The 26,915-nt window shown below is 46.4% G+C and overlaps 1 protein-coding gene and 1 long non-coding RNA gene across 5 annotated transcripts; one reads left to right on the top strand and one right to left on the bottom strand.

Moving 5' to 3' along the window:
- Nucleotides 1–1,439: 1,439 nt before the first annotated feature.
- On the bottom strand, nt 1,440–10,192 carry LOC142362463 (uncharacterized). 2 transcript variants are annotated; one of them, XR_012765093.1, is made up of 3 exons: nt 9,650–10,192; nt 6,153–6,406; nt 1,440–3,327 (listed from the first exon to the last, which is right to left on the bottom strand). It is a non-coding gene; the product is annotated as an uncharacterized LOC142362463 (long non-coding RNA). The 2 variants fall into 2 exon arrangements; XR_012765094.1 differs by lacking the exon at nt 9,650–10,192 and adding an exon at nt 7,369–7,629.
- Nucleotides 8,665–25,067, top strand: HNMT (histamine N-methyltransferase). 3 transcript variants are annotated; one of them, XM_075431177.1, is made up of 7 exons: nt 8,665–8,806; nt 12,033–12,199; nt 13,140–13,192; nt 16,982–17,089; nt 20,620–20,750; nt 21,346–21,439; nt 24,385–25,067. In XM_075431177.1, the coding sequence occupies exons 2-7, from the start codon at nt 12,063–12,065 to the stop codon at nt 24,738–24,740; spliced, it is 879 nt and encodes a 292-aa protein (XP_075287292.1). In that variant the 5' UTR covers nt 8,665–8,806; nt 12,033–12,062; the 3' UTR covers nt 24,741–25,067. The 3 variants fall into 3 exon arrangements, with proteins under 3 accessions (XP_075287292.1, XP_075287293.1, XP_009937035.2); XM_075431178.1 differs by lacking the exon at nt 8,665–8,806 and adding an exon at nt 11,188–11,279; XM_009938733.2 differs by lacking the exon at nt 8,665–8,806 and having other exon boundaries at nt 11,959–12,199.
- The last annotated feature ends 1,848 nt before the right edge of the window (nt 25,068–26,915 follow it).

Here is a 26,915-nt window from a genome sequence, read left to right as displayed (position 1 = left end):
GCTGTATTTTTTTTCAACTATCTATCTTTGACATAACTGCTATGCTTTACTGAATTTCAGTTTGCTTTGCATTTTCGTGTACTGTACTCATCCTTGCATATCCTAATCCAAAATATATTCCCCGCTACCCTTTCCTAATCTTCCCGGCCCCGCCAGAACCTGGATGTGGCTGCAACAGGGAGACAAGCACCCACAGTGTGACAAGGAGGTGAACTCCTACCACTGATATCAGGATCAAATCCTGAGGTCCGTCTTTTGTCACCGTTAACTTCACCAGGGGTTTATCAGAGCAGAGACAAAATCAAACCCAAATAAAACACTGAATATGATCCACAGAACAGTCTCATTTCAGATTAGAGATTGCCAAGAGGATTCCTGCTCAATAAAATCATGAATATACGTATCTGTAAAGAAACTCAGAGGCTTTTGTCTGTGGAAAGAGGAGAGGTGAATAGGGATCGAAATAACAAGATGGCGATGTAGCTTTCTAATAAAACCCTGATACCTTTAAAGGAACCGGTCCTGGGTTTACTTAATCAGAAAAATAGCTGGGAGTTTAAATAACCTGCAATATAAAACCTGCACAAAGGCGAGCGTGGGCAGGCTGAGTCGGATGTGTCGGTATCTTGCAGGAGGATACGATGCTTGAAAGAAGCAATGACACACGGAAACTGCCTACAATGGCACCAGCTGGATTGAGGTGAGAGATAGAAATGGTACAAAAAAAAAATTATTACAAGCAACAGTTGTAGGCCTGCAGGGCAGAAAGGGAAGGGACAGCGGGAAGCATTGCAATAGATAAGGAGGGCGAGTGAAAAGGCGAGGACACTGTGCCAGGAATGGCAATTACTTGGGCTGTGACAGGGGAAGGAGCTCAAAGGATGGGGCGAGGGACCGAGGGTGGGTGTGGGCAGCACCAAGCTGTCTCCTCCTGGGTCGACTCTGCTGCAGGCTGACAGTCAGGTTACCTGCAGGCATCCCTCACAGCCCCCTTCTCCCACACATAACCTTCTGAAAAATTCCTTTTCAGACAAAATTCTTCGTGTCTGGCTTCAGTGGAAACAAACACACCTTCAGATAAGGCCTGAGGAAACAACAGTCATTTCCTTGGGAATGACTTTTCACAGAGGGGGGAAAATCCGCAGCCCTTTTACTTGTAGGAAAGTTTTAAGCTGGCCTTTTCAGCATCCCTTGCTAAAACATGAACATACTCTGCAGGGATGAGGTTTCCAGTCAAAGCTCCTCTTAGTTCCAAATTAAGTTGCAATTAAAGCAAAATAAAATGGCAGCACTATCCGTGAAAAGCTCTTGTACTTTTTAACTTGAGCAATGTTACAGTCAAGGGCTTGTGCATGATCCATGTATTTAGCACCGATAAGTGCTAGCAAGGAAGCAACAGCTTTGTGCTGATATTTCACTGTGAAATTCCATACCTGCAACTCTTTTTGGCAGTAGGTGGTAGGCTCAGCTCTTAAACTAATGTATTAGTTTGAACTGTAGTACAAAATGTAGTACAAAATGTAGTACAAATTACAGCACGGCTATGCTCAAAGCCAAGCTAGAGCACAGCCACACGAGGCCCTGTCAGGCCACAGATCATCTTGCTTTCATAGAATCATAGATCATAGAGTGATTTGGGTTGGAAGGGACCTTAAAGATCATCTAGCTCCCACCCTGAATAGCAGTGTCCAAGGGTCTAATTGCATGTGACAGTAGTCAGTCGTAACATCTGGCATTTAGCAGAAGTGATATCATTGTTAATCTCATTTTTGCAAAAATTTCAGCCTATTTCTGTGGTCCTAGATGCAGTTTATTTTGTGGTTATGATTTACACGGTGCCATTAAAACTTACTCTGCTGGGTGTGCTTGCTGAAAATTGAGGGCTGGAAAGGTGGAGGTCATACGGTGAGCAGCCCTCCGTGTCCATCTGTGCTGCCTGCAGGAGTATTTGAGCTTTATTTTCCTTATTCCTCCACCTTTGACCTGTTGCTAGGCCTGAGAGAAGAGCAACTGAAATAGCGACAGCGTGGCCAAGGCTCTCCTCCTTGCGGTGCCCAAAGCCGGGGGCAGTTCTGGGGCCACATGGTTCCCCTGAGAAGGTCCGGCTGTGCTGAGCTGGCTTCCAACACAGGCAGTCTGGATGCTTGTCAGCCCTCTGTTATCAAATCTATCATCACCAGTAACCTGTGAGAACACAACATCCTTGTAGTGGAGTTGGCAGAAGGGACACAAACTTGGGGGTTGGAAGAAAAAAAGGCAGAAACAAGTGTCTGGCATGGAGGGGCTGGGCTTGCTGGGTGCAAAGTTGGGCACAGTCCCATGTTCAGGACACCACTCCCTGTCCCAGGAAGCAGAAACTCTTCAAAGAGACATATGGGTCATGTTAGACACTCAGTATATGTAGGTTGCCACAGTAATTTAACGCCCAAAGTGGTGCACAGGCTCTGAGCTGTACAGACACCAGGTGGGAACGCCACCTCTACACTGGTACTGACAGCTGCCGTCCGGACCAGACTTACAGATAATAAAACAGATTTTGTCAAAAGGATACTCTTTACCAGGTCAGGGTAATTCACATTCTGGGATCTGGCACATATGATGGCTTATAAACATCCGAAGTGTTCCTAATACATGGTTTTACAGACATCTTAATGTGAAGATTTTGACTATGAGAGTCCTACGCGGCTGCTGCCATCAGAGGGGAGTGAGTGTGTCTAAGCCGTTTCCAGAGCTTATCGTAAGTTCCCACAGCAAGAGATATGAATGGCACGAAAATATTACACTTCAGGCGGAGAGATTTAGGAGGCATGAGAACCACGCCGAGGAGCTGCAAGTGGAATATTCAGCTGTCAAAATAATGCTGTGGCGGCAGCCGCTGCGCTCCCTGCATTAACGTGTCAGAGCCGGAGTGACAGCAGGCGTGGGGGCCATGTGCTTGGGGGGGTGATGTCTTCCCAAAGATGGGCTAGAAGAAAGCCCTTCTAATTTCGGTTGATTGCTCTTCAAATGGGGCTTATTCAGATCCTCTTTGTCGCAGGAGCTCGTTAGGGAACAGCTAGAGAAAGGGGTAGGGGGAAACTAAGTACGCTGAAGGTGCTGATCGCAAGCAGATATTGCATAGGTATCAGAAAGACAGTGACCTTCTGAGCCAGGAATATTTGTTTCAGCATAAATAACAGACTATTGCTGTTACAAGTGAAAACGATTTAAAGCACGAGCAGGTGTGAAGAGCTGCATGCCTTCTGTATCCTCCGTGCCTTTATCATCAGAGGGTCTGCAGCTCCACTGAGTTAGCGTGGTACCCGGGGCGGCCCCATGTGACAGGCTCTGAAAAAAAATGTCCAAAATGGTATTTTTCATTTATAGATAGTTGGGTGTTTCTGTCAGTTCTGTCCTCGCATCACCACATCTTGAAAAGAGGAAATAATTATTCCCACATATGGGTAAAACGCCCTAAAAATTGCTTTTTTATGAAGAATGATTGTTGCTTGCTAAAATCCATACCTGTGTAGAAAACCTAAATCAGCAGCAAAAGTGGCAAAGAGGGAAACGCAGCTCCTCTTCCCTGGCACAGTTCTGCTTTCCCGTGACATCAATAACCCAAGCCAGGTCTTTGCTGTGTCCTTCACGCTTCTCCAGCACAGAAACTACTTTCTTGGCAGAGATTGAAGTCCCAAGGAAAAAGTGAGCTGCATATGGCTCCGGGGCAGCGAGGGGCTGGGGCTCTCGTGTCTGGTCCATCGCTGCCTCGTGGCTTTGCAGGACTCGTGCCATTCATAGCTGCACAATCTGGGTGCTTTCTAGCAGCGTGACTTTCTACCAGCTCTTTCTGGTAAGCAGTACCAGTCGGTGAAGTTGTGCACCATCACTTACCACCGCCAAACCCAGACACAACAATGACATCCGTTACCATCATTTTTTTGAACTTGAATTTCTTTCTGAGATTAATTTAATTAAAAATTTAAGTTTCAAATTGCTAACTGAAATATTCTAAAAGTTATTTTTTTCCATCTGGGAGTAGAGCACTGATTTGTTTCACTAACTACAAGCCAGAAGTTTGGAGTGCTCCGTAATGAGATATTTTACAAACAATCTCTGATTCAATTAACTTTGGGGAGGGGGTAAAAGAAAAAGTATTTTAACTAAGGCTACATTTGTAAAAATTGAATCTGATCCTCTGATGTGCTTGGGAAGATAAAAGGATGTGTTTGTTGAATAAATTGTTCTCAGCAGCGTACTTCAAGTTTGGTCTGTTGCAGTTGCTCAGTGTATTACAACAGCAAAAAGTGAAAACAGAGCCAGGAGTTAATTTTTTTTTCCCCCATATATTTTTCTTATTGCTGTTATCAGTGTTTAAGAGGCATTTGGACAATGTCCTCAATAATGTGCTTCAACTTATCATCAGCACTGAACAGGTCAAGCAGTTGGACTAGATGATCTTCGTACGTCACTTTGAACCAAAATCGTCTGTTCCTTTCCATTCCATTCCATTCCATTCCATTCCATTCCATTCCATTCCATTCCATTCCATTCTATTCTATGCTGTTCTATTCTATGCTATGCTATGCTATGCCATGCTATGCTATGCTATTCTAAGGGTGGGGGCCACCTGCGGAGATGAACCAGTCACGGTGGTTTGAGTCTGGCCGTGCTGGAGAGGGGCTGGGGTGCTGTGCCCCTCCTGCATGAAGAGCTGTGGCAGTCCGAAACGTGAAAGGTCCAATTTTAAGGTGATTGATGCCTACGGTGAATTTGAGGAGGGAGAGCAAATCCTCACCCAAATCGGATGGGAAGTTCACGGGGTGCAGGCGTGGGGGAGTGTGTCGCACCCACCCAGCGCTGCTGTACCTGCCAAACCCACCCCAAAGCCGTGGTGAGGATGCAGTCTGTGAAGACATGGGCCCCTTCACCTGGGGCAGAGACGGCGGAGCTGCAGCTCACCCCAGGCACCCCGCTTTGTAAGGGCTGCAGCTAATGAGCTGCACAGGGAAGAGGGTGGCTGTGGCCTTGCAGCTGGCCCCTCTGCCCCTCGGAGGGATGTCTGCATCCATGGCCGCATGTGTGTGCATGCAAAGCTTTGGAAATTTCCATTTTAATAAAAGCAACCTTGGAGGAGCATGAGCAATAACCTGTCTGCTCCTTGCCACTGACAGTTCGCTTGTCCTGTAAAATGAGATTTTGCTACCCCAGCGCAGCAATCTTGTTATCAACCCCAGCTTACATCAGCGTGCTTTATTAGAAGACAGCAGAAATAATTCTTTAGACATTAAGCAACGTCTAGCTTCTGCTTCTATCGGGCTGGCTTAGTGTTAAATCAGATCCAGAGGTGAGCCAAATAAACTCCTGGATCTCTGGGCTCGAGTATTTGGTCCATCTAACAGACGCTTTGAAGCCTGGTGACAGGATAGAAATTAGGTCTTTCCCGCCCAGCCTTTCCCACTCCTGCTGCCTCATGAAAATCCAGTTTCCTAGATCTGCACCCACGTACTTTGGACTCACAGAATCACAGAATCACAGAATCACAGAATCACAGAATGGTAGGCGTTGGAAGGGGGTCATCTAATCCAACCCCCCTGCTGAAGCAGGGTCACCTACAGCAGGCTGCACAGGGCCTTGTCCAGGAGGGTCTTGAATATCTCCAGAGAAGGAGACTCCACAACCTCCCTGGGCAGCCTGGACGAGTGCTCCGTCACCCTCAGAGGGAAGAAGTTCTTCCTCATGTTCAGACAGAACTTCCTCTGCTTCAGTTTGTGCCCGTTGCCCCTTGTCCTGTCGCTGGACACCACTGAAAAGAGTCTGGTCCCATCCTCCTGACACCCACCTTTGAGATATTTGTAAGCATATACTCGGGTTTTATTAAGGCAGAGGGGACACTACACCATCCTCTGCCTGTTCCCTAGCTCAGCTTCCCTCAGCTGTGACTCCAGGCTTTGGTCCCTGCTCTGAAGAGATGGATCTTTGCCCCAGTGAGGGTCACTGCAGCCATGCGCAATACTGATGGTCTATTCCAGCGCTCGTGTCCCTTCGGAGATAAAATCAGCATTACACAGCTTTATGCCTGAAATCGCCTGTCTTTATGCGTGCAGCCAGCAGCCAGTCCCAAAGCCCTGCCTCTACCCAGCTTTTTTATTAATTTAGATAGCACTTCTCACCTCTGAAGGCATCCATTGATTAACCAGTCCTCAGAACATTTCTAAATCTTCAGTGTATACACTTGCGTTGCTATTCCACTTCTGCCATGGGACTGACGGGGCTGTTGGAGCTTGTGGACCAGCACAACCCATGGGAAATCTCGCCTTGCTGCTGGGCATGCCAGAGCGGCCATGGGAGCATGTGGTTTGGGCACGTTCCCTTGCATTTTTCCTCCTTCAGCAAGGGCTGCCTCCCAGCATCGCTCCCAGCATTCCTGGGAGAAGAAATCATAATGATTCATTTGGACCAAGACCATAACATTTAATTCCTTTCTCCTCCTTCCCAGAGCATAAATTTTCAGGCAAAACCCATGCAGATGTGTTCCAGAGAAGGAAATAATCTGCAGATGTTCACTGTTCCGAGCTCTGGCCTTACCCAAGGGGTCAGTAACAACTACTCAGGTCCTTGCCAGGTTTCTGAGTGGACTCGTCTTACTCACAACTTTGTGTTTTAATATTACACCACATCTTTGTTGGCCAAGTATCTACAGAGTTGTACACTGTCCCCTAAGCTGTAATGACAGAGAGATGTTTAATGCACAGCAGCTATTATTTCCCAAACGTTGTTGCCCTCAAGGCTTGTGGGATCTCCTTTCAATAACTCAGCCTCCTGCCATGTAGGACAGTGCTGTAGATAGCAGGACGCATGGTAAAATGGCGGAAGGAGGTGATTTCTGTTTTCTAAATATTGATGCTAAACAGTGTAAAACCACATCAATGAACAAAACCATAGGTCTGCCTGAGGGCGACCAGACAATCTTCTCTGCAAGATTTCGCTTCGCAGAGCGATGCCAGCCCCCGTCTGGGCTCCTGCCCTTCTCTGCTGGGTTTAGCCTCCGGCCCAGCACAGCCCTGCCTCTGCAGCACATCACATAGACACCATCGGGAAGGGAAGGTGCTGGGGGCAAGGAAAGTAAGGTCTAGGCAACGGTGCAGCATCCCTCCTCCCAAACTGCCCTGCGCCAGGGCAGCGCTGAGCCCACACCAAACTGGAACGGCTGGGATTTGGCTTAAAGCTCACAGAATGTGTCTCTAGGGGAAATTAAAGAAGGAAATTAACAGCAGCATCTTCTGTTTTCATAAAGCACTTAAAAGCACCAGATGCATAAAATTTTACTTTTGGCTCTCTAAACTTAGGCTTTCATATTAAACGGCAACTGGCACTTGGAAAACTCACTTTTAGTGGATTGCAGAGGGGGAAAAGCACGCGCCAGATGCACTGAGTTTATTTTCTTCTGACCGACTTGCACAGCTCTGGTGTTGCCAATTAATCCAGATTTCCAGAAGTGCAAAGAAAACCAGGCAAACACCACTGACCTTGCTGTGCAGCAATGTTTGAACAGCGGTGCTTATCGCCGGTACGGAGCCAGGGCAGGGCTTTGCACAGCATTGCACGGCCGCCGCTGCAGCAGGGTTTGCACCCACAGCCTGCGTGGGGGCCATCGCTGAAGAATTAGCATCCGCTGGGACTCTAAAAGCCAAGAGGAGCTGTCTTGGTTTGTGGCGGTCTGACAGAGTAGCTGGGGTTTCAGCACAGCGTTGGTGTCCCTCTTTGCTGAGGGACCAGCAGAAGGCATGGAGATGGCGTGGCCCCGCAGCTCTCGGCTCAGTCCTTGGCGAAGGGCGCTGTACCTCCTTCTGTCCAAGAGGTTTGGAAATGGTGCTGTGTACGCAGAGAGAAAACAATGCAGCGGGTGTTGGCATCCCACATCGTCATCTTTCTAGTTGAACAATTTTAACTGTTGATATGAAATCTTCATTTCAGTAAACTTTCAGCTAAATGTCAAACTGCAGCCTTTCTTCTGTCAGCTGTGCCTTTGAAGGCATGATTATTAATATTGCTGGTATTATTTAAAATGACTTTGGCAAAGCGAACAGTTCATTTCTCCACGAACAGTTTATTTCTCCATCTCAGTCCAGAAGGAAAACTTCTTCATGTAACTTCAAAAAAGTGATTTTTCACTAAACTTGAAGGAACAATGACTAATTTGAGGCACCCACAGGGCAAATATTTTATTAGTGCTCTGAACACCAAAGCTCAGTGGGTCAGTGTCTTTTTCCACACGCGTTCCCTGGGATAAAACTGCTCCTAACCAGGCTGTGGAGGGTGCACTTAACTTGGAAAACGCTTCCCATCGCTTAAGCCCTGGAAAGTTAGGGATAAGCAAAATCTCAACTGCTGGCAAGAAAACCAGCTAACAAGCAAAAAGTGACCTATAATGTTCAGTGTCTATAGGCAAACTGTACATGCTCCTGTACATTGCCGTGTGCCACACACTGAGACAACTATTTCCAAGCTGTCAAGAGTCGCATTTCTTACACACCAGTGGCAGGGGTTTGTTTTTCATCCAGAGTGTAATTAACACCTCGGCAGAGCTCTGTGTGGTGGCTGTGCTGGGCATGGACCACGCGGAGGGCTCTGGCTGGACGCGGCGGGGAGGGTTTAGACCTCCGCCTCCGCCTCTGCAGGCAGCGGCCGTCGCAGGAGGTTACGTCTCCAGCTCCTTCCCCGGGCAGCGAAGCCCCGTCCGTGCTGCGTGGGAAGGCGGCCGGCCAGCCGGGAGAGCATCCCCAGCAGCCCAGCGGCATCGCGCCGTGGCACAGACCCCTCGCACGTAAGTACGGCTGCCTGCGAGACGGGCACGAGCTTAACAGATCGTATTAAACTCCTCCAAGAGGGATCTCCCTCTCTTGCTGGCTTTCGGCGACAAGATATAATCCTGTGCTAATAAGCCCAAGCTCCTACTGCAAAGAGTTTACAGCTGAGGGCAGGCTCACCTTGTTTTCTGGCTTTGCAGGGAAGGTTTGAAGGGTTTTACGGTGAATTTAAAGCAGGTTTAATTCCTCTAGCTCTGGTGCAAACCAGGGGTGGATCAAGCAACTGCAGTGTAAACACAAAGTCTGTTTTTGAAACTCCTCAATCTTTTTAGGGAGGTACATATACATTTGGATGATTACTGATGGGAACATGCCCAAGTGAACATTATTATCCAAAAGCTTCTACCAGCCTGATTCAGAAAAAATCCTTCTCTTCCTTCTTTACTAATTTTTAGAGTTAACTGGCCGCAGTTCAAATAGCAAAACGCAGAATGAAATAAATGGGGCAAATTCAAACAGCCAAAAGCATAATGAAATAAATGAGACAAATTCCTTGAACTGCACCTAACATGAAAATGAATCTCAGCTGCTCATTAGAGACCACCGAGCAGGGGACGTGGGCAAATTAAATCATGGGAAGTAGAGGGAGGCATAGAAAAAAGGCTGATTATCTAAATCTCCTCTTATTAACTGCAAAATATTTTTTCAAAAGTGAAGGTAGTAACACATGTTAGTTGCAACGGCAAAGCCTCTTTAAGAAGTTGAAGTGAAAAGCGAGGAGCTGGGCAGAGCAGAGGAACGTGTAAACAAGGAATATACCACTTTATCTTAAGGGTGGGTTAGCAACCAGTAATTCTCACCTGACATACATCTAGGTGTTTGCTTCCTCACTCCCTCTGGCAAAATTTAAACTTGGTTTCCTCAGGGTAATTCAGATTTGGCTGGGGATTCGAGCGGTGGTCACCTGGGAGAAGGATCTGGGGGTGTCGGTGTGCCCGTCCGAGGGCTCACGCGTGGCGGCTGAGCCGGGCGGCGTGAGCGGCAGATACCGCCCTGCGAGCCTCAGCGATCGTCCTCCGCCTAGCAGGGTCAGCTCGGCTGCAATTTATTGGTCTGTCTGTCGAATGCACGGGCCAGATTGCCTCCCTGATCTGACAGCACCAGGCTCGCTGAAGCAGGCAGCAGGGGGTCAGCTCTGCGGCCGGGGGAGCCATCGCCTTCCCACGCTGCTCCGAACACTCATGGGCGTCCGGGACCCAGCAAAGCTTTTAAAGCTCTCCCATCTGCTTGTTACCAGGCCCTTTTCATCATTGGTGGTGTTTAACATACATGGGTTTTGCTGGTTTTCCCTTTGAAAGCATCCTTGCTGTCTGAGGGGCTAGGGTATGGGGAGCGTGCCGAAAGCCAGGTCTGCTTCAGCGGTGGTATGGGTGGAAAATCGCACCTTGGGTCCTGCTCTGGAGGTACTGCTGGACTTTGGGACTGCCTCAAGGACAGCAATTAATAGGTTTTGCCAATTGGCCTAACAGCTCTGCCAGCAGCACGCACTGGGGGAGGTGTATACCCACCAACCTTCACCACAGGTCCTCCCATCAAAATTTGGGATGTGTAGAGATGTGGCTCATGGGATGCAAAACCAAAGCATGTCACAAACTGGATGTTATCTTTGGCACAAGCAGAGAAGGAAGCTGGGTAAAGCCAAGCAGCTCACACAATGGTTGAAAAGCGGGCAGGAGGAGGAGGAGCCGGGGAACTGCAGCTGCTCAGCACAATGGCTGTCTCTGGAAAACATCCTTCAAAGAGGAGTGAGCATCAGAAAAAGAAGAAGAGGATTGCCAGGCAACGTGGAGATGTCGGGGAGAAATTGTGCCAAGCCCATCCTTCTGCCGGTGGTGTAGCAGCCCCAGTGCATAGGGGAGAAGGAGGTGCTCCTATGCAGAGAGAAGCTTTAGGGCTGGCACCATCTTGCATGACTTCCTCATAAGCAAGCCAGAAAGATGTGGCCACAATGAGACAGCTATTTGGTGGGTGGAAAGCTGGTTGCACAGTTAGTCATAAAATTTATCACCAGTTCACTGCCAGAAAGGGAGGTAACGAAGAGTATGAACCTGAGGCCACTACTCTTTGGCGTTTCTGTTCATGATTTGGGGGAGAGATGAGACTGTTGTGATTCGATGTGCAGCTGGGAGGGACTGGCAGCGCAACAGAGGGCAGAATTGTGATTCAAAGGGATGAGAGAAGCAGTCTGGCAAAAGCCTATGGTCTGTATTTCAGTGGTCACAGTGGCGAGCAAAGGCAAGGGGCGTGGGGTCTCCCTGGGGTGAGAGAAGCCATCCCAGCTGCACTGTGGACCTCAGTGGGTGGGAGGCTTTTGCTCTTGGCTCCTGCACTGCAACAGCAACAAGGCTTGGCTGGAGACAGTCTGAGGGAGCAACAAAAATAACGAGAGTTGGCTGGCACGTAACCTCAGCAGGAAAGTCAGACCCGATGGTAAGAGACTCAGCGCAGTCCTTAAGCCTGGGACCTGTGAGAAGGAAGGGGACCTCTTTCTCCTCGCCAGTTAGGGCAAGATGGACTTAAACTGCAATTTAAGAGGGGATAAACATGTCTTTGTGCAGATTTCAAGGTACAGCCCCATGTCTCCCAGTAGTGTGCTCTGCCTCCCCTGCTCCCAACTCTGTGTAATCCGGGTTTAGCGCAACAACCATTCCAGTAACTCATGTGGCTTTCATGAATTAACTACTTTGCCCATGGGAATTGTACCATTATCTTCAGAGGAACTAGAAAAATAAAGAGTGCATTTATAAGGTTTTTATTGTTTTCACCTCACCATCAGCATTTCCTAAAAGAACATCAAAAGATTAAAAAAAAAGATAGAGACATCTGCCAGCATCTCTGGAGATGCGTGTTGCACTTTCTTCTAAACCAGACCAAGTCTTTGGAGCCTCTCCGTGCCTTCAAGAAATAGGGAAATTTTTCTTTTATTTGAGAACTCTCTAAAGATCCTTTTACTGGGTTTTAACAGAGTCCTGTGTCAGCACAGTTTGAAAATGCTGGCATTTGCCCTGCACAGATTAAACATGATGTATTACCCTTTGTTGCTCAAACCTGATTTACAGCTTCTGTCACAAAATTGCGTAATACTTTTTAAAGTGCTCTAAGGTGCAGCAGCCTGGCCGAGGACACGGAGCAAAGTCCGGACAAGTGTTGGTTTTTACCTCTCCGGTGTTATTCCTTCTCTAGGTCTGAAAGCAAAGCTGCAGGACCCCCAGCATGGCATCACCCATGAGGAGTTTGTGCAGCGACCCTGCCAGATACCTCCAGTCTTTCCGCCTCTTCCTCGCGAATTCGACCGAGCACCAGAGCATGCGGGAGTTCATGGAGAGGCGGCTGCCGGACGTGATAGCGAGGTAACATGGAGGTGGCCACGTGGAGCTGAAGGACAGCCCGGTGGCACGGTCCCGTGGCGGGGACGGGCTCAGTGGGACTCGGGGGGCTGCCTGTGAGAGGCAGATTGCTGTTCCCCGCCGGCAGCCCCGTCTGTGGGTCTTTGATAGGGCTTGGCTGGAGATTTCATTTGCACACACTGCTGAACTGCTGCTCTTCAGGATGGAGCCTGCCTAGCAGGGAGGAGATAAGCCTGAGTTGTTTCCTTGCATGCAAATGCAGCTTACCCTGAATCAACTCTAAAGTGCAACAACAGACATTACATTCTCACATTAAATTTTAATGAAAGCATCTTTTTAAAAGTACTCTTTTCAGGTAATATTTAGGGTCTCTCTAGTGTGTCTAAATAACGCTCTTGCTTTGACTGCCGGTGCGTGGTTTTTGCTGGACCCCTCGCGTTGTGGGTTGGCTCAGGCAGCATGCGGCTGGGGTCAAATCCCGGCTCTGGCGAGGCCCTTCTCTACGCCCAGGGTCTTACAGATCTGCCAAAGCCTCCCTAAGGGATTTTAAGTGTGTTGCACTCTCCCTTTTTCCTCCCCATTTTGAAAAAGGCTAAACTTCCACAAATAAAATTTAAACTGCTGGTCCAGACCCAGGGAGGTCTCTGGTCCTCAAAGCACAGACATGGAGAAGGCATGGACCTGCTTCTGCTTGTGTGCACTTGTAATAAAAGCAGAAGTTCTCTACAGATTGCCCAAATAACTGTAAATTGGGAATTCTCAAAGAGCAGAGTTCTGAATGTGATCCTGCCTACCCGCTCATAGGCATGCCCGTACACGTGCACGTTGCATTTGATTTGGTTCTGCAGATTTTATTCTTCATGGGCTTTCTGGGGCTTCACAAAATGGATGTAACCCTCTCTGCTGGGTAGGTCTCCTAAAATGCATAAATAATATTTTGCAGTATTGGAAACGGGAAGTCTACAATCAATATTCTAAGCGTTGGTGGTGGAGCAGGTATGTTATAGACTTCAGCATTGGTATGCTTTTCCCTTTTTTTGAAGAGTAGAGGATTACAAATTGCAGCAAGGAGCGGAGTGGGAAAAAACTGTTTTCTTGAAAAGTCGGCTCCAGGGGACAGATGGCATTAGCTGGTGTGTGGCCACGTCATCTGCAAGCAGCTCATGCCTCCCTCCCTCAACTCTCCTGTGTCCTCCACAAGAAACCTGCTGCTTCTGCAACATCTCTCCTCAAGGGCAGAGAGAATCTTGAACTGCTCCATAGTGCTTTTATGCAAAAAAAAAGTGCCAAAGTGTCTTGGATTCCTCAGAATATGAAATATTTACTTGCATTGCAACTACTCTCCTTTGTAATTATTTACTGATGTGGTGACGCCCCATCATTGCTGCCTCCTGCCCTGTTACGTGACAGCCTTGGCTGACCTCTGTTTTGCCTGTACGTACTTGCTGACAACAGTCAACTCACAACATCATCCTGGAGCTGCTGTCCCCCAAAACAATGGAGTTGAATATAAGCTCCAGAAGAAATCAGAAGAAATATGTCTCTTACTTGAAGTTCACCAGGTGGAAAAATATTACCCATAACATCAGGAGGCTTCTTCTCATGAAGTTCTTGCTTAAGTTCCCCCATAATTAAAGCCCATTTCCTAATTCTGCTCTGCCCACTAAGTGGTCTAACTTAAATTTTATATGAATAGTTAATTTAGATTGAATGCTTTAGTCATACCATCTCCAAAGATTAATCTGAGCTTTTTCAGTCTCTCCTGATAAGTAAAAATAATTGTGTGTAAATGGCATGGGCGTTAGTTATAAAACAGATGGTGTGACAGTGCAGGAACAGTCCTGTCCAAACAAGGGAAGCCATTGTTCTGCCAAAAGAATTTATTATTAACAGGAATGCTTTACTTATTGAGGTACTTAAGTCACTAACCAGGGACACCTCAGCTTAGCACGGTGGATATTCAATCAGTAACATGCAGGCAAAACTTCTTTTGCAATGTGAAAAAAAACCCTACACCACCAAACCCCTGCTCCTTGCTGGCTTGTTCCCACCACGGGTCCTTGAGGGGTCAGGAGGGAGCACATTCCCACCTCCTGCCAGCCAAGCCAGGCTGATATCGGAGGGCAGCGATGGAGCTGCTGCCCTGGCCCCGTCTGCTCTTGTGCTTGGCAGGGAGGGAGCACGGAAGGATAGCGGTTCCTTTACACTTTTCCACCTCGAGAGACAAGTAAACCATTTCATGCAGCATCATATCCCATTACAGCCGCCGATCCACAGCGCCTGCCTTTGCCTGCAGCCTCTGCCTTATTAAGTTCACACTCCAGCGCGCAGCACTCTGTACCTTTAAAAACCATAAAAGTCATCAACGCCGCTATAAAGTAGCAACTGCGCTATAAACTATCCTGTTACGTAAAATGTTTAATTAGAAACTTAATGGTGAACATAGTGGTAGCCTTTAAAAGGTAATTGTGTTGGAGAGTTTAAATAATTTGGATAGCCTAATTGCCAAATTGTTGATAATGCAAGCTGCCACAGATCTGACTGTAAAATGCCTCAGGACACTTGTTTGCATATAAAAGAGCTAACTGAAGTCAATTAAAGCTGTGGATTAAATTATGAATCAAAGGGGTGGTTTTTTTGGTTAAAAACGATACAAGAGTGGTTTGGCCACAGAAGAGTGGAAGGGAATATATTAACCTATCCGCACAGAGAAACGCAAAATTCAGATTTTTTTTATCAGGACTTGCACAGCCTTTTCAAAGGGCTAATCCATTCTACAGAAAGTCGGGAAAGCAACGAAAAATCAAAAATATTGCAGTAGTTCATTACAAATTCCCAAATTTTACCATAGCAGCCTGCAGACGACTGGCTTTGCTCTTATTTTTCAACAGAATACAGGGTTTGCAGTGACAGCAAAGCTGCAGCTATTTCTGCTCCTTCAGAAATTCCATTTCCCTCCTTCAATGAACATGTTTGCACAGATGTCACGTAAATTTTGGAGTTATTAGTTGCTTTAAGAAAGAAATGTAAGTCTGAAAAAATGGAACTCTTCCTCACTTTTGATGTTAAGTTCTTGAGGTGTTAATGAGCAGGTGAGACCTGCGCTGGGGTGCCTGGCTTTGACCCGTGGTGATGCGTGGTGGGGCCAGAAGTAGGCAGAGAGCTCTCTGCAGTGAAAAGGACTCTCCCATGGGAGGACCTGCTGTGCTGGATTGAGCTCTGGGGTACACATTGTGGCTAGTTAACTCCCAGTATTTTCCTTTTGTACATCAGATCTTCTGTAGAATGGAGCTAATGCTGAAGTGGTGGAAACCCAGGGGCACTGGCAATCATGAGGATGGGCAGAGGCCATGCAAATATGATGGGAGCACTCCCTCCACAGTCCCTCACAGAATCACAGAATGGTAGGGGTTGGAAGGGACCTCTGTGGGTCATCTAGTCGAACCCTCCTGCCGAAGCAGGGTCACCCAGAGCAGGCTGCATAGGACCGTGTCCAGGCGGGTCTTGAATATCTCCAGAGAAGGAGACTCCACAACCTCCCTGGTCAGCCTGTTCCAGTGCTCCGTCACCCTCAGAGTGAAGAAGTTCTTCCTCATGTTCAGCTGGAACTTCCTGTGCTTCAGTTTGTGCCCATTGCCCCTTGTCCTGTCGCTGGGCACTACTGAAAACCTCAGCAAAGGCATTTGTGGCCATCAGGGTTTGCTGCATGATCTTCTGTTGAGTGCATAATTTTGTTCATTTGTAAGGAATTTTAATTATTTTTGTGGAGTTGTGTGCAAGCACAAGTACATCTTTCAGGACAAAACTCAGTATTCATCTGTAACATGACCCCTGGGTCTATTATTCACCACAGTCATCCTCTGCTTCACTCTTTCTACCTTAATTTATTCTTCTATTATTTTTTCCACCTAAAATTTATTCAAGCACAATAAGCAGAAGTGAGCCCTAAGACAGCTGAGCAAGCCAGCGTGATGTTGTCCCTGGACCCACACCTCAGTCAGGAGCATCATCTCTCTGAGCTTTCAGTATTGCGGATGGGGAGAAGTGGCCAAGAGCCATGGCAGCTCTTGTTAAACATTGAAATGTTTTATCTGTCAGTACTTCCATCAGTAAAATAACTGCAGCTAGCCTGAGCAGTGTCCAGAGAGAAATATTCCTCAAAAAAAATGTACAGTCAGCTCTGGGGTATTCTGTAAACAGGGGTTAGATAAACACAAAAGGCATGTGCACTGTTCATCGTACTTATGGAAAAAGTCACAGGACACTGAAGGCAAACAGACATGAATGTTGTTTCTGATTCCAGTGTAAACACATCTTCTCTTCTCCCTCACCCACACGGCCTGGTAACCAGTGAGACGTTTGGTTAAAGATGCTCTTACTGACTCCTAAGAAATCCTGCCAGGTTTGCTGGTGACTTGGGACCATCAGAGCTGGCACCATCAGAGTCGTTTAGGATCTTCTCTGGGCGGCTAGGCCCTGTCCAGAAAATATGAGGTCACGCCACGTGAGTGACTGTGTCTGGCTCTCCCTTGGCGCTGATGATGGTAATCAGACAGGAGGAATGATGATAGCTGGGATTGATATCTAATTATTCTCAAATCCTGTAGCTAAACCCTCAGTGGCAACCTGCTAAGAATACAAAGCAGCTACATGTGCCTGTGAGATACATTTTCAGTGCATGAACGGCAGGCATCAGTCTTCAAAACCGGGGATGTGATGGTGGTGGAGATAACATTTGCCTGAGCTTTGCTTTTGTCTTATATTTCATGTCACCTGCTTCCCTAGGTGAGATTGACCTGCTGATCCTCTCAAAAGTACAAGCCAGATATCCAGGAATCACCATCAACAACGACGTGATAGAGCCAAGTGCTGACCAAATATCCAAGTACAAAGGTACTTTTACATTAAATAAATTAAATTTACATTAAGCCCGCTAAATGAATTAAAAAGAGTTGAACGCTGGATGACCTCACATTCAAATGCTTTCTTGTCAGAATTGGTTCTTAAAAGTTAAAAAAATCACTATTTTTTGCTTTCTTGCCATTATTGCTTTTCATCAGTGTTCAGTCTCTCACTAAAATCTTAGTCTCTCACACTTCAAAGAACTCTGCATGGCAAACGCTTGGGACTAGACAGACTTTAAAAGCTAAGCAAGGTGGGAACTGGTGGGTGATTGTACAGGAATAGAGTAAAATCCTCATCTCAGAAAGTTTTTCTCCTTTACCTTGCACTAAATCAGGATCATTCCTCACCTTCAAAAGGAAAATGTGTCTCATGATAATTATCACATATCTTTATAATCTTTTCCAAATAACAAATAGCTAAACCTCACAGTGTTGCACTAAAATAGCTACCATCCTTTGAATTTGAAAACATGTAAAGGAAAGCAAGGTGGATAGGAAAGACGTTTGCTGTGTGCTCCATGGCTTAGAGCTTGTTTCCTCCCACCAGCCCAAAGGTCTGGGCAACATTCATGAAGGAAAGCCAAGCATTTCCCAAGAAGGACTGAATGTTAGCAGCGGTGCTTTAGTCAAATTGCCCTGCAAAGCCAGCATTAAATACCAATCCACAGCTTTATTATCACTGGGTTAACACCTACCAGGCTTTGCCTTAGCAGGTAATTATGGTCTTGCATGGAGGTGACACCAGTTACATCGTACAGGCTGTAAGCTGCCCTGAGCAGACGATACCTTGACAAAAAGCGGCTGCTGAATGGACGTGGCAGCAGTGAATGAACCTTGTCAGCAGTCTGTGTTGTTGGAAATGCTCCAAACCATAGTAAATACCAGACTGCAACACTACGCCGTAAATCTCCAACTCTTACTCTTGCTAAAGTCCTTAAAAATGAAGAATTCCCAGTGTGAAGCAACTTGTGAAAGTCCAAGAAAAAACAATAATAATGGTAACCATCCCTTTCTCCCTATAGTGGGGGAGTTCAGAGTCTCTGGCAGCACCAAAGGCTCCCAGGAAACGCGTAATTTTTTTTATACCTGTCTCTGTGTTACACGATCTTGATCTTTGAAATGATGGCTCATGCAAAATCCCAGCAGCTTTCACATTGCTCCAGGCTGAGGTGGTGAAGGATGGGCAACAGAGCATCTGCTCTGTTTATCAGGCAGTTTGGGCGCTTGCACATAGCATTTCTGTCCTGTCTGGGCCATTAACCATAGGCTACGAGGGACTGGATTTGCGCTGAATCTTCCTAGTGGTCTCGCCACCTACTGCCAATTAACTGGCAGTCCTGTCCTACGTCAGTGAGCTTCTTTCCAGAAGAAAGTTAAAGAAAATATGAGACGTTGTCCTTATTTTATGTTCCATGCTAAACTAGAAATAAAATATTCATCTGAATTTCTTTCTTTAAACTTTCTTATTTGGTAATTAATCATGTCCCCAGTAGGTATCATTAATTAGATTTCTAAGCCCTAAGATTTTCTGGGGAGAATTGGAAACTTTATCTGTGCCTCTGAGGATTCAGTAGTGATGTTTTCTGCCTAACCAGATACTTTTTCCTTGGGAAGCAGAAGCCATGCTCACAAGAGAAACTTCATACTGGGATGTGCATTGACAACAGACTGAGGTTTATCTTAGGCTGTGTCATGCGACAGAGGCTTTACTCCAAGCACCATGGCCAGGCTGTGGCTTTCCTTCATTGCTGGTCCGCATCCAGGTGAAGCCTCTCGGTGACCATGGTTGGAGTGCTGGTGGCCCCATAACTGAGCTGTGCTGCCATTCCTGCACAGCGCGGCACAACTGCGGGCAGTCTGGTTTGGGTGGCAGCCGCCGAGCGCACATGACCAGCTTCTGACCCAGACAACAATTGGGGTTGAGCCCAGGAAAAATCAAGGAAAACTTCTCAAAACAGTTAGGCTGATGTGTTTTGGCTTCAGACAAATTTTTGGGCAGAAACTTCCCATAATTGGAGTGAGTTTGCCTTTTCTCCGATTTTGACTTTAAAAGCCCACCTTGGGAAGCAATTCAGTTTTCTTCCTAGTGTCTCATTACAGACTGTCCAGCAACTGAACTGAACCAGATTATTTGTGACGGTGATATGAACTGCTGCTGAATGAAGCTGGAGTCTAAAAGAGCAAATTCAATCTGAACTGCGGGGCTAGTGACTGATAAATGGAAGCGAACAGAGTAACAGCAGCAGCATCCAAAAGGGGTGGCCCATTTCCAGCCATTAAAGGGAGGAGATAAGCACTGATCGAGCATTTCTCATCTGTCCAACAGGGAAATGTCCTAATCAGAGCCCAGAAGGAGAAACATTGTGATGAGTGGTGTAAAGGCGCTGGTCTTAGCAAATCATGTTGTTTTGAACATGTGTTCTGTAGCTAAGGCTCAGTCTGCCTTTGGGCCATCAAAGTTTTAAATTTATGTTAACTCCAGTGAAGCACAGGAATCACATCAGGGCTAGCTTTGTCCTGGGGCAATCCCCAGCACCAGGCAGGAGTGCGGTGTGATGAGCTCCATATGCCAGCAGATGGACATTAGTATTCCAGCATCCCCTAAAATATGAAATTATCCCTCAGTTTTGCCCCGATTGGAGCAAAGAAATGCAGTGATGGGCCGTGGTATAACTCATTCCTTCAATCCATTTCTCCAGCTTTCTGCTTGCCTCAGCTGCTGGATGTGCATTGTATCAAGGGCTGAAAACACGCCGTATGTCACTCTTTATACTAGTCTTTGCTTTAAAACACTATTATCCCTTTTACTTGAAGCAGTTGGCCGAAACAGTGGACTTTCGAAAAACCTCATTTATTTGAACACAGCAGCAGCCAAATGTCAAGAGATGGATCCTTGCTCACAGTGCAAAACTCCTTCCCTCTCCCACTACCCCTGTGACACATTCCCAGAGTGAGCCATTTGCTTTCTTTACCCTTCTCTAGCTTTTAATTGTGCTTTCTCTCCAAAACACAGTCCCCTTGATCCATCTGTGAGCCCCTGCATTTTTTCAGGCTCTGGAAAACCCTTTGCCATGGCCTGGCTTCTGCTCAGCCGTGTGGATCTGGAGTGGCACCTAAACAAGGGGTCACCAGCTCTTCTTCCACTCGGCACGAAATGTGCTGCTCATGGCCTCATTGCTGTCCATCCCAGCCAACACCTTTTAATGCAGCTTGAGACAGTCATGGGGAAGAGATTCTTTTTATTTTTTCCCCATCAGGTAAAGATGGGAGAGGCCCGAATGAGGGTGCAAAGGGGAAAGCATCAGACCCTCTTAGTACTCCATCCTTCCATCCTACAAAGACATGGACAGCCCCCTTTTCACATACGGGCTCAAGGCTTTAAATATTGCACTGTTGTGTTAAACTGGTAGCAAATCTCTCTACCTAAATACGACTTTTGGAGGTATTAAAGCTCAGAATGGAAACTGGTCCCATATTTGCAATTGAGATAATTCTGTCCTGCCTTGTCCCGTATTTCAGAGCGTGTGGCTGAGACATCAAACCTTGAGAACGTAAAGTTTACCTGGCATGAGGAGACAGCTTATAAATATGAAAGTCGAATGAATGCAGAAAAGAAGTCTAAAAAATGGGATTTCATTCACATGATCCAGGTAAAAGTCTCTGCAAAGTAAATGTTGTCAAAGACTTGGTTGTTAGAAGTACACATGAAGTATGTGACCTCATTATCCACTCTAAGGGGAGGAAGGGTGAGTTTATTTCCCTGTAATTTAAAGTACTTAAGCATAAGTGAACTGCAAAAATGAAAGATGAGTTACAGCAAAGCAGCTTTGAGCACAGTAGTCCTATTAGCCAGGCTGTGGGTGGCAGCCAGCTGAAAATCCATTTTAGCTAGTGTGTTCAAAGCTCCTTGTCCTCTCTCCGAAATTGCCTTTGTATTTCTGAGTTTACTGAAGCCATTACAAGCCAACTTCACTGCGAAGAAAGGCAAATCTTTTCACTTCAGGTTAATGAGCGAACGTGAGCTTGGTCCTGGGAGAGCCAGGGAGGAGGCAAGGCAGTGACAGCCCCAAGTTTGCAGCGTGACCCCCCTGCCTGGCGCTGTGCTAATGTGTCTTCTTGTCCCACTGCTCTTTTCTCAAGATTGCCCCCTTAGGTTTCTTTTACTTAGTGGTACCAGCTGTAACATTCACCCAGACCACACCGTATGTCTGTAAACACCTCTGCAAGCATCTCTGCTCTTTCCAGATGCTGTATTATGTGAAAGATGTCCCAGCGACTATCCGGTATTTCCACAGCCTCCTGGAAGCACAGGCGAAGCTCCTCATTATCCTGGTGTCAGGTGAGAGCTGCTCCACCAGCGTTGCTTGGTCGGGCAAGAACCACAAGGACCTTTGGGGTTCCTGTGAGTTCAACACAGGCCAGCTAGAAACCTATGCACGTTTCTATTTAAAACATCCTTTATCACCTATAGAGGCGAACTGACTGCATAATAAACAGCGTCCACTCATCTATATCCACTGAAATTTGCATGCCGTCTACATCTGCGCAGCTCCGCGCTGCAGGCTGTAAGGCTGCAGGTTTTGTGAGCCAGCAAACCCCTGCCATGGGCACAAAATGCCTTTCTCTCGCCCTCTGCCCTTCCCCGTCCTGCAGCCTGGCCAGTGATGGATGGCAGCAGAGAGCCCTGCAGCGGGCAAGAGGCTCCATCCTACGCCTTTCACTCGCAAGAGCTCCTCCAGCCCCTGCTGGTTTCTGTAAAAGGCTTTTCAGGCTGGGCACTGCGTTGTCTCGCTCCCGGAGACTTGCGGCATTAAGCAAACGGCTACGACGGGGCTCGGCTGTGCCATACAGCAGGTGTTAGAGCACATATGGTTCATTTTCTTTCAAACTGCCCATTTCCTTAATATCGTCTTTTTGGGTGGAAAATAGCGTTCTTAGGCTGCTTCAAATCTGACAGAGATGCTCTGTGGTCAATCCAGGAAGCAAATGTGCCGACGAAGTAAATGATGACCTTTTACTACCGTGGGCAAGGTATGCTAGAGATACTGCAGTGGTGGGGTCTAATTCGACTCTAGAAAGCCTTTAATTTGACTCACAAGCTACGGAAATATTAGTTGTGTAAACAGTCACATCAGACAGCTTTTTCAGGGGTGTTAAGTATTAGTTGTTTAGAGGTTTAAGTTTCTAGTGAATTTGGCCATGTCTGCAAACTGTAATGTGCTTGATGGAAGTTCCTTTTTTCTGTTCATGAACTGTCCGCAATGAAGTGGCACTTCTCTGACCTGAATTTATTCAAACTATTTTTCTCCACAATGTTCTTGGTTTGAATTGTTTTCAAGCAGTTCACCACAAGAAACCCGTATTTTTAATGATCTGAATTTTTGTTCTTTGGCTGAACGAGAATAGATCATAACATCAGACTACTGCTGATTACCTGTGTATAGTTAATTGGAACTCTTTTCCAGTTGCTTAACCTGTCTCTTTGGATATTCATGAAATGTGAATACAGGGAGCAGCACGTGTCTATCCAAAATTAATGTGACTAAAAATCTGAATTCATGAAGTGTATTTGAAGATGTGTCTGGGCCAGGCAACTCTGTGTTTTCTGATGGAGCAGAATGGAGCAGAAGTTGCTGGGGCCAGCAAGAAAATGGGAGAGAGGAGGAGAAGGGTTCAGAATAGCAGAGAGGAAAGGAAGGGGGAAAGCTTGGGGGAAAGAAGAGCATAGAGAGGGGAAGGCAGCAGTGCTATGACAATGAGCACTGAAGCAAAAAGAGGTACTGAAAGACATGCAGAACAAAGCTCATTTAAAAAAATGAAGGTAATGTCATCTCCAACACAAACTCATTAGGACGTGTTAATTAAAAACCAGTCTGGGAATAGGACTGATAGGAGAGGGCTTGGTCAGTCGGTGAAGGTTGCAATCCCTCCTGCTCCGTCCCTGCTGGGAGAGCAGGCGAGTTGCAAGAGCTATGCGGTGTTATTTTTAACACGTTTAAAAAATCTGTTTACATCGCCTTGAAAACAAAAGTAGTGCCATATGCTGTGCCTGTTGAGAGCTATTATAATAATGCTTCGTTCAGGTAGTGTATAATTGCTCGGCTCAGAGATGGCACTGAGTCACACAACACCGACACCAGCAAATTTTCTGCAATTAGTGCTCTGCATTCCATTTCCACCAGGTGAAAGAAAATATTGTAGCCCCTCTTCTAAACACCAAACTGTTTATTTGACTATAAATAACTCTTTGCAGATAAAGCATTTGCAAAACCGCCGAGCAACTGGTTTTAGTAGTTATGGAGATTTATAGTCCTAACTCTCAAGAGCTGCTCATTAAGCTCAAAGTTATTTTCATCCCGTCCAGTCTTTCTAGGTGATCTTTTTGTAAACAATGTATAGCAGAAATGCTGAATCATAGATCCAGGGTGAGGGAAAATAAAGATGTGAAGACATATCTGGGGAGTTTTCAGCTTACCCAGCTGATTTTCTTTGTAAAACATCCCTTGAGAAGAGACGCATGCGTAAGTGTGGGCTTGGCATGGGCTCAGTCCTGGAGGTGGTTGTTGTGCCACAGGAGTGTTTTCCTTCCTCACTCCTCATCTTTGCACACTGAAATAGTACACAGCCAAAATACTACACGTGCGCAACAGCACGTGAGTGTGACGGGAGCGAAGGCTGAAGGCTGGGAGGATGGTGCAGCTTCATCCTGGGCTCTGTCCATCCCAACCTTTTCTCCACCACACATCCAGCCGCGTGGACAATGTGGTGAGGGTTTTGCACCCCACATATTTCACATAGCAGAAAGACAGTTTACTGGCAGTAAGTGTTTCAACGAAGCTTACTTGTAGCTTGACGACAAACTAGGTGAAGGATTATGAGAGGATTTGGTCTTCCAAGCAGGCAGCTGAAATCAAGCAGATGGCACCGAACAGTTAGTGTTCAGCAGGTGGTCTCTAGAAGGATGTCCCTGCGAGATATTGCCTCCATGCATGAAGCAGAGGGAGTGGAAGGGGGGAGGACTGACTGCACTGAGCTGCTCTGGCCTCAGCGGGGGGCTCGGTGGGTGGTGCTGGAGCTCCAGGGTAGGCAACATGTGCGTGCCCTTCCTCAGCCCCCAGCCCTGAGGCACAGAGGCAGGGAGGCGGCAATCTCCACACGTGTCCCGACTCAGGAGAGGCCTCACTCGCAACAAGGACAACTGCTACAAAATCCAGGTGATCCATAATTTGTTCAAACAGTTTTTTTCCTTATTCCTGAGCATTTTTCTGGTGGTTTATCTCTCAGGAACCAGTGGCTGGGAAGCGCTGTGGAAGAAGTACGGGTCTTCCTTCCCTTTAGATGATCTCTGCTCTTATGTTTCCTGTGCTGACGTCAAAAGGATACTGGATTCAGCCGGGCTGAAGTACCAGCTCCATGAGCTCCTATCCCACATGGACATAACGAGCTGCTTTATCGAAGGGAACGAGGATGGGGAGCTGTTGCTGGATTTCCTGACAGAAACTTGTGACTTTTCTAAAACTGCTCCTCCTGAGTTAAAGCGTCAGGTAATGGAAGAGTTACGAAAGCCTGAATGCAGTGAAAAAAGAGATGGGAAGGTACTTTTTAATAACAACTTGAGTGTAATAGTGATTGAGCCATGACTTAACTTCTTTTGCTTCCTGATGCAAAGCAAATAGCCTGATGCAAACTGTTGACAGGTGAAATATATTTTTCATACTTTATAAATGGCTTAATTTGCTTCAGTACTGATATATAATTTTTGGAGCCTGTTAAGAAATCGGTATTAATAACTGTTGTTATAAGTGAGCTTTAATACCCAATTATGCACTAATCTATGAATGTGTAATTCACTAAGCAGTTAATTGTGCTTTATCGTATGGATGTTGTATCATCAGATGTAACTCGGACCATCCGCTGCTTGACTGCAGAAACCTGACTACTTCCTACGAAATAATCAAATAATTATACGTGGTTTCATCGTCTTCATTTAAAAATTCTCTACAGACCAAATAAGCAAATTACAACTGCTCAGTGCAGCCGGCCAGAGCGGAGGCTCAGAATGACCAACGATTTGGGCGGGTTTGGGTGGCTGCTCATTGGGATTTCTTGATCTTGCTGTGACTTCCAGATCTCATACCTCCAAGTATCATGAAAGTGGCCTCATACCTTCTGCAAATGTGATGGCTGCCTGCTCCTGCCTCTCCAGCCACCTCTGTTTAATGGCACTGCTTCCCTTTCCCTGTATTTTTCCTTTATTTTTACAACGGTGCATCTGCAAAATGATTTATTTAGCAGGTCCAGACTGGCACTGCGAGAGCGAAGCGATTGAAGGTGGTTGAGACTCAGCAGTGGTAGCAACCGTCCCGGAGAGGTGGATTTCACTGGTGTGCCCTGGTGCACAGCCTTTCTTGGGAACCAGATACGGCAGCCACACAGGGCTTTTTGCTGCTAAACATGCAAAACTCCTGGCTGCAGCCTTTCTCTAGCCTGGCAGCAAGGGCCATGTGTGGCTTGTGAGCTTTGTAAAAATGAACTCAGATGACAAACTGACAGGTTTCAGTGGGATTTGTTTCATTTTCAATGGGGTCATGTCAGATAAACCTGTTCTATACGTAGTACAGGATGTTCAGCAGGAAGGTGCTCCACCTCCTCGGTCTCTGCTCCATGTGGGCCTTTCTCCACTCCAGTAGTTGATGTACTTTTTGTGCTAAATGATTTTATGATTTTAAGAAGTGTTCTGCTTTCTACAAGGCATGATGCATGGTGGAATACAACACAGTTGCTTGAGTGAATTTAATAGTTTGAATACTCATTTTATCCACTGAGACAGGTGTGATTTCTGCCATTGAAATAACTTCATTCAGTGTTGAAATGGTTTACTTTAGGTAGTACTTTAGCTGCAAGAAATTATGTTTTATTTTTGCGTATACGTTTCTGACACAATGTAGAGTATTAATGATTTGAAGTGATTTACAGAAGACTGTATTGGGTGTTAATAGCTCTTTATATTCCTTTTAGGGTGAATTATTTGAAACACACACTTCTCCCAGCGATCAAATATTAATCCAGAGTATTTTAGAATGTTTCCATGATATTTCTCAGCAGTTGAACAGAACAAAATCTATTACCACTTTTACACAGTGCTACACGCACACACACCTGCATTAGAAGACCTCAGTATATCTGTAAGCTGCTATGGTGACATGCCAAAGCAAGCAAGCAAGAACATCTCTCATTAGGACAGATTGCTGCACGTGTTTCTAATGGGAAACAAATTAAAGTTACAATTATTTTCGTAGCTCTTTTGTGCTGTTGGTGACCTCTTCTAAATGGTGCTTGCAAGAGAGGTGACCGCTGAATATTGCCACATCAACCCCGTCAGAAGTGATGCATCTTTGGGAGCCACAGAAATGCCAGAACAGAAAAGAACCCAAATCCAACAACAAAACCTATCAGCAAGAAGCACGGGCATGTCCTGTTTGTTTTGTGGTTTAGCAGAGGTAAAAACACAAGAAAAAAGCTTTTTAGAGTTTGGGGGGGAGACGAGGAACAGCAGACATGATCTGGAGAGATGAGAGGAAGATATGACCACACACCCCCCAAAAGGGAGATTCAGCGTGAGTGCAGGTGAGAGCTTCTTCCCCTCTTTAATCAGAATGGGAGAGGCCGGGGAGAGGGAGCCCTTGCTGGGTGCGTGGCGTTGCACCGGCTCTTACTTAAAAGCAGAATTCACTGGGGTAAAGACACCCTGGGGAGGTCTTCTGTCACTGCTTCTGCTTCTGAGGAGAACATCATTTAAAAACTGAGGGGGAAAA

Source organism: Opisthocomus hoazin, chromosome 9, assembly GCF_030867145.1.
Source record: "Opisthocomus hoazin isolate bOpiHoa1 chromosome 9, bOpiHoa1.hap1, whole genome shotgun sequence".
In the NCBI taxonomy this organism is placed as follows: Eukaryota; Metazoa; Chordata; class Aves; order Opisthocomiformes; family Opisthocomidae; genus Opisthocomus; species Opisthocomus hoazin.
Note: the sequence above shows the minus strand (reverse complement) of the source record. Positions and strands in the feature narration are given on the sequence as shown.

Coding starts and splice junctions, on each gene's coding strand:
- HNMT (XM_075431177.1), top strand. CDS start 12,063: ATGGCATCACCCATGAGGAGTTTGTGCAGCGACCCTGCCAGATACCTC. Junction 12,200..13,139: donor CTGCCGGACGTGATAGCGAG/GTAACATGGAGG, acceptor AATATTTTGCAG/TATTGGAAACGGGAAGTCTA. Junction 20,751..21,345: donor ATTTCATTCACATGATCCAG/GTAAAAGTCTCT, acceptor TGCTCTTTCCAG/ATGCTGTATTATGTGAAAGA.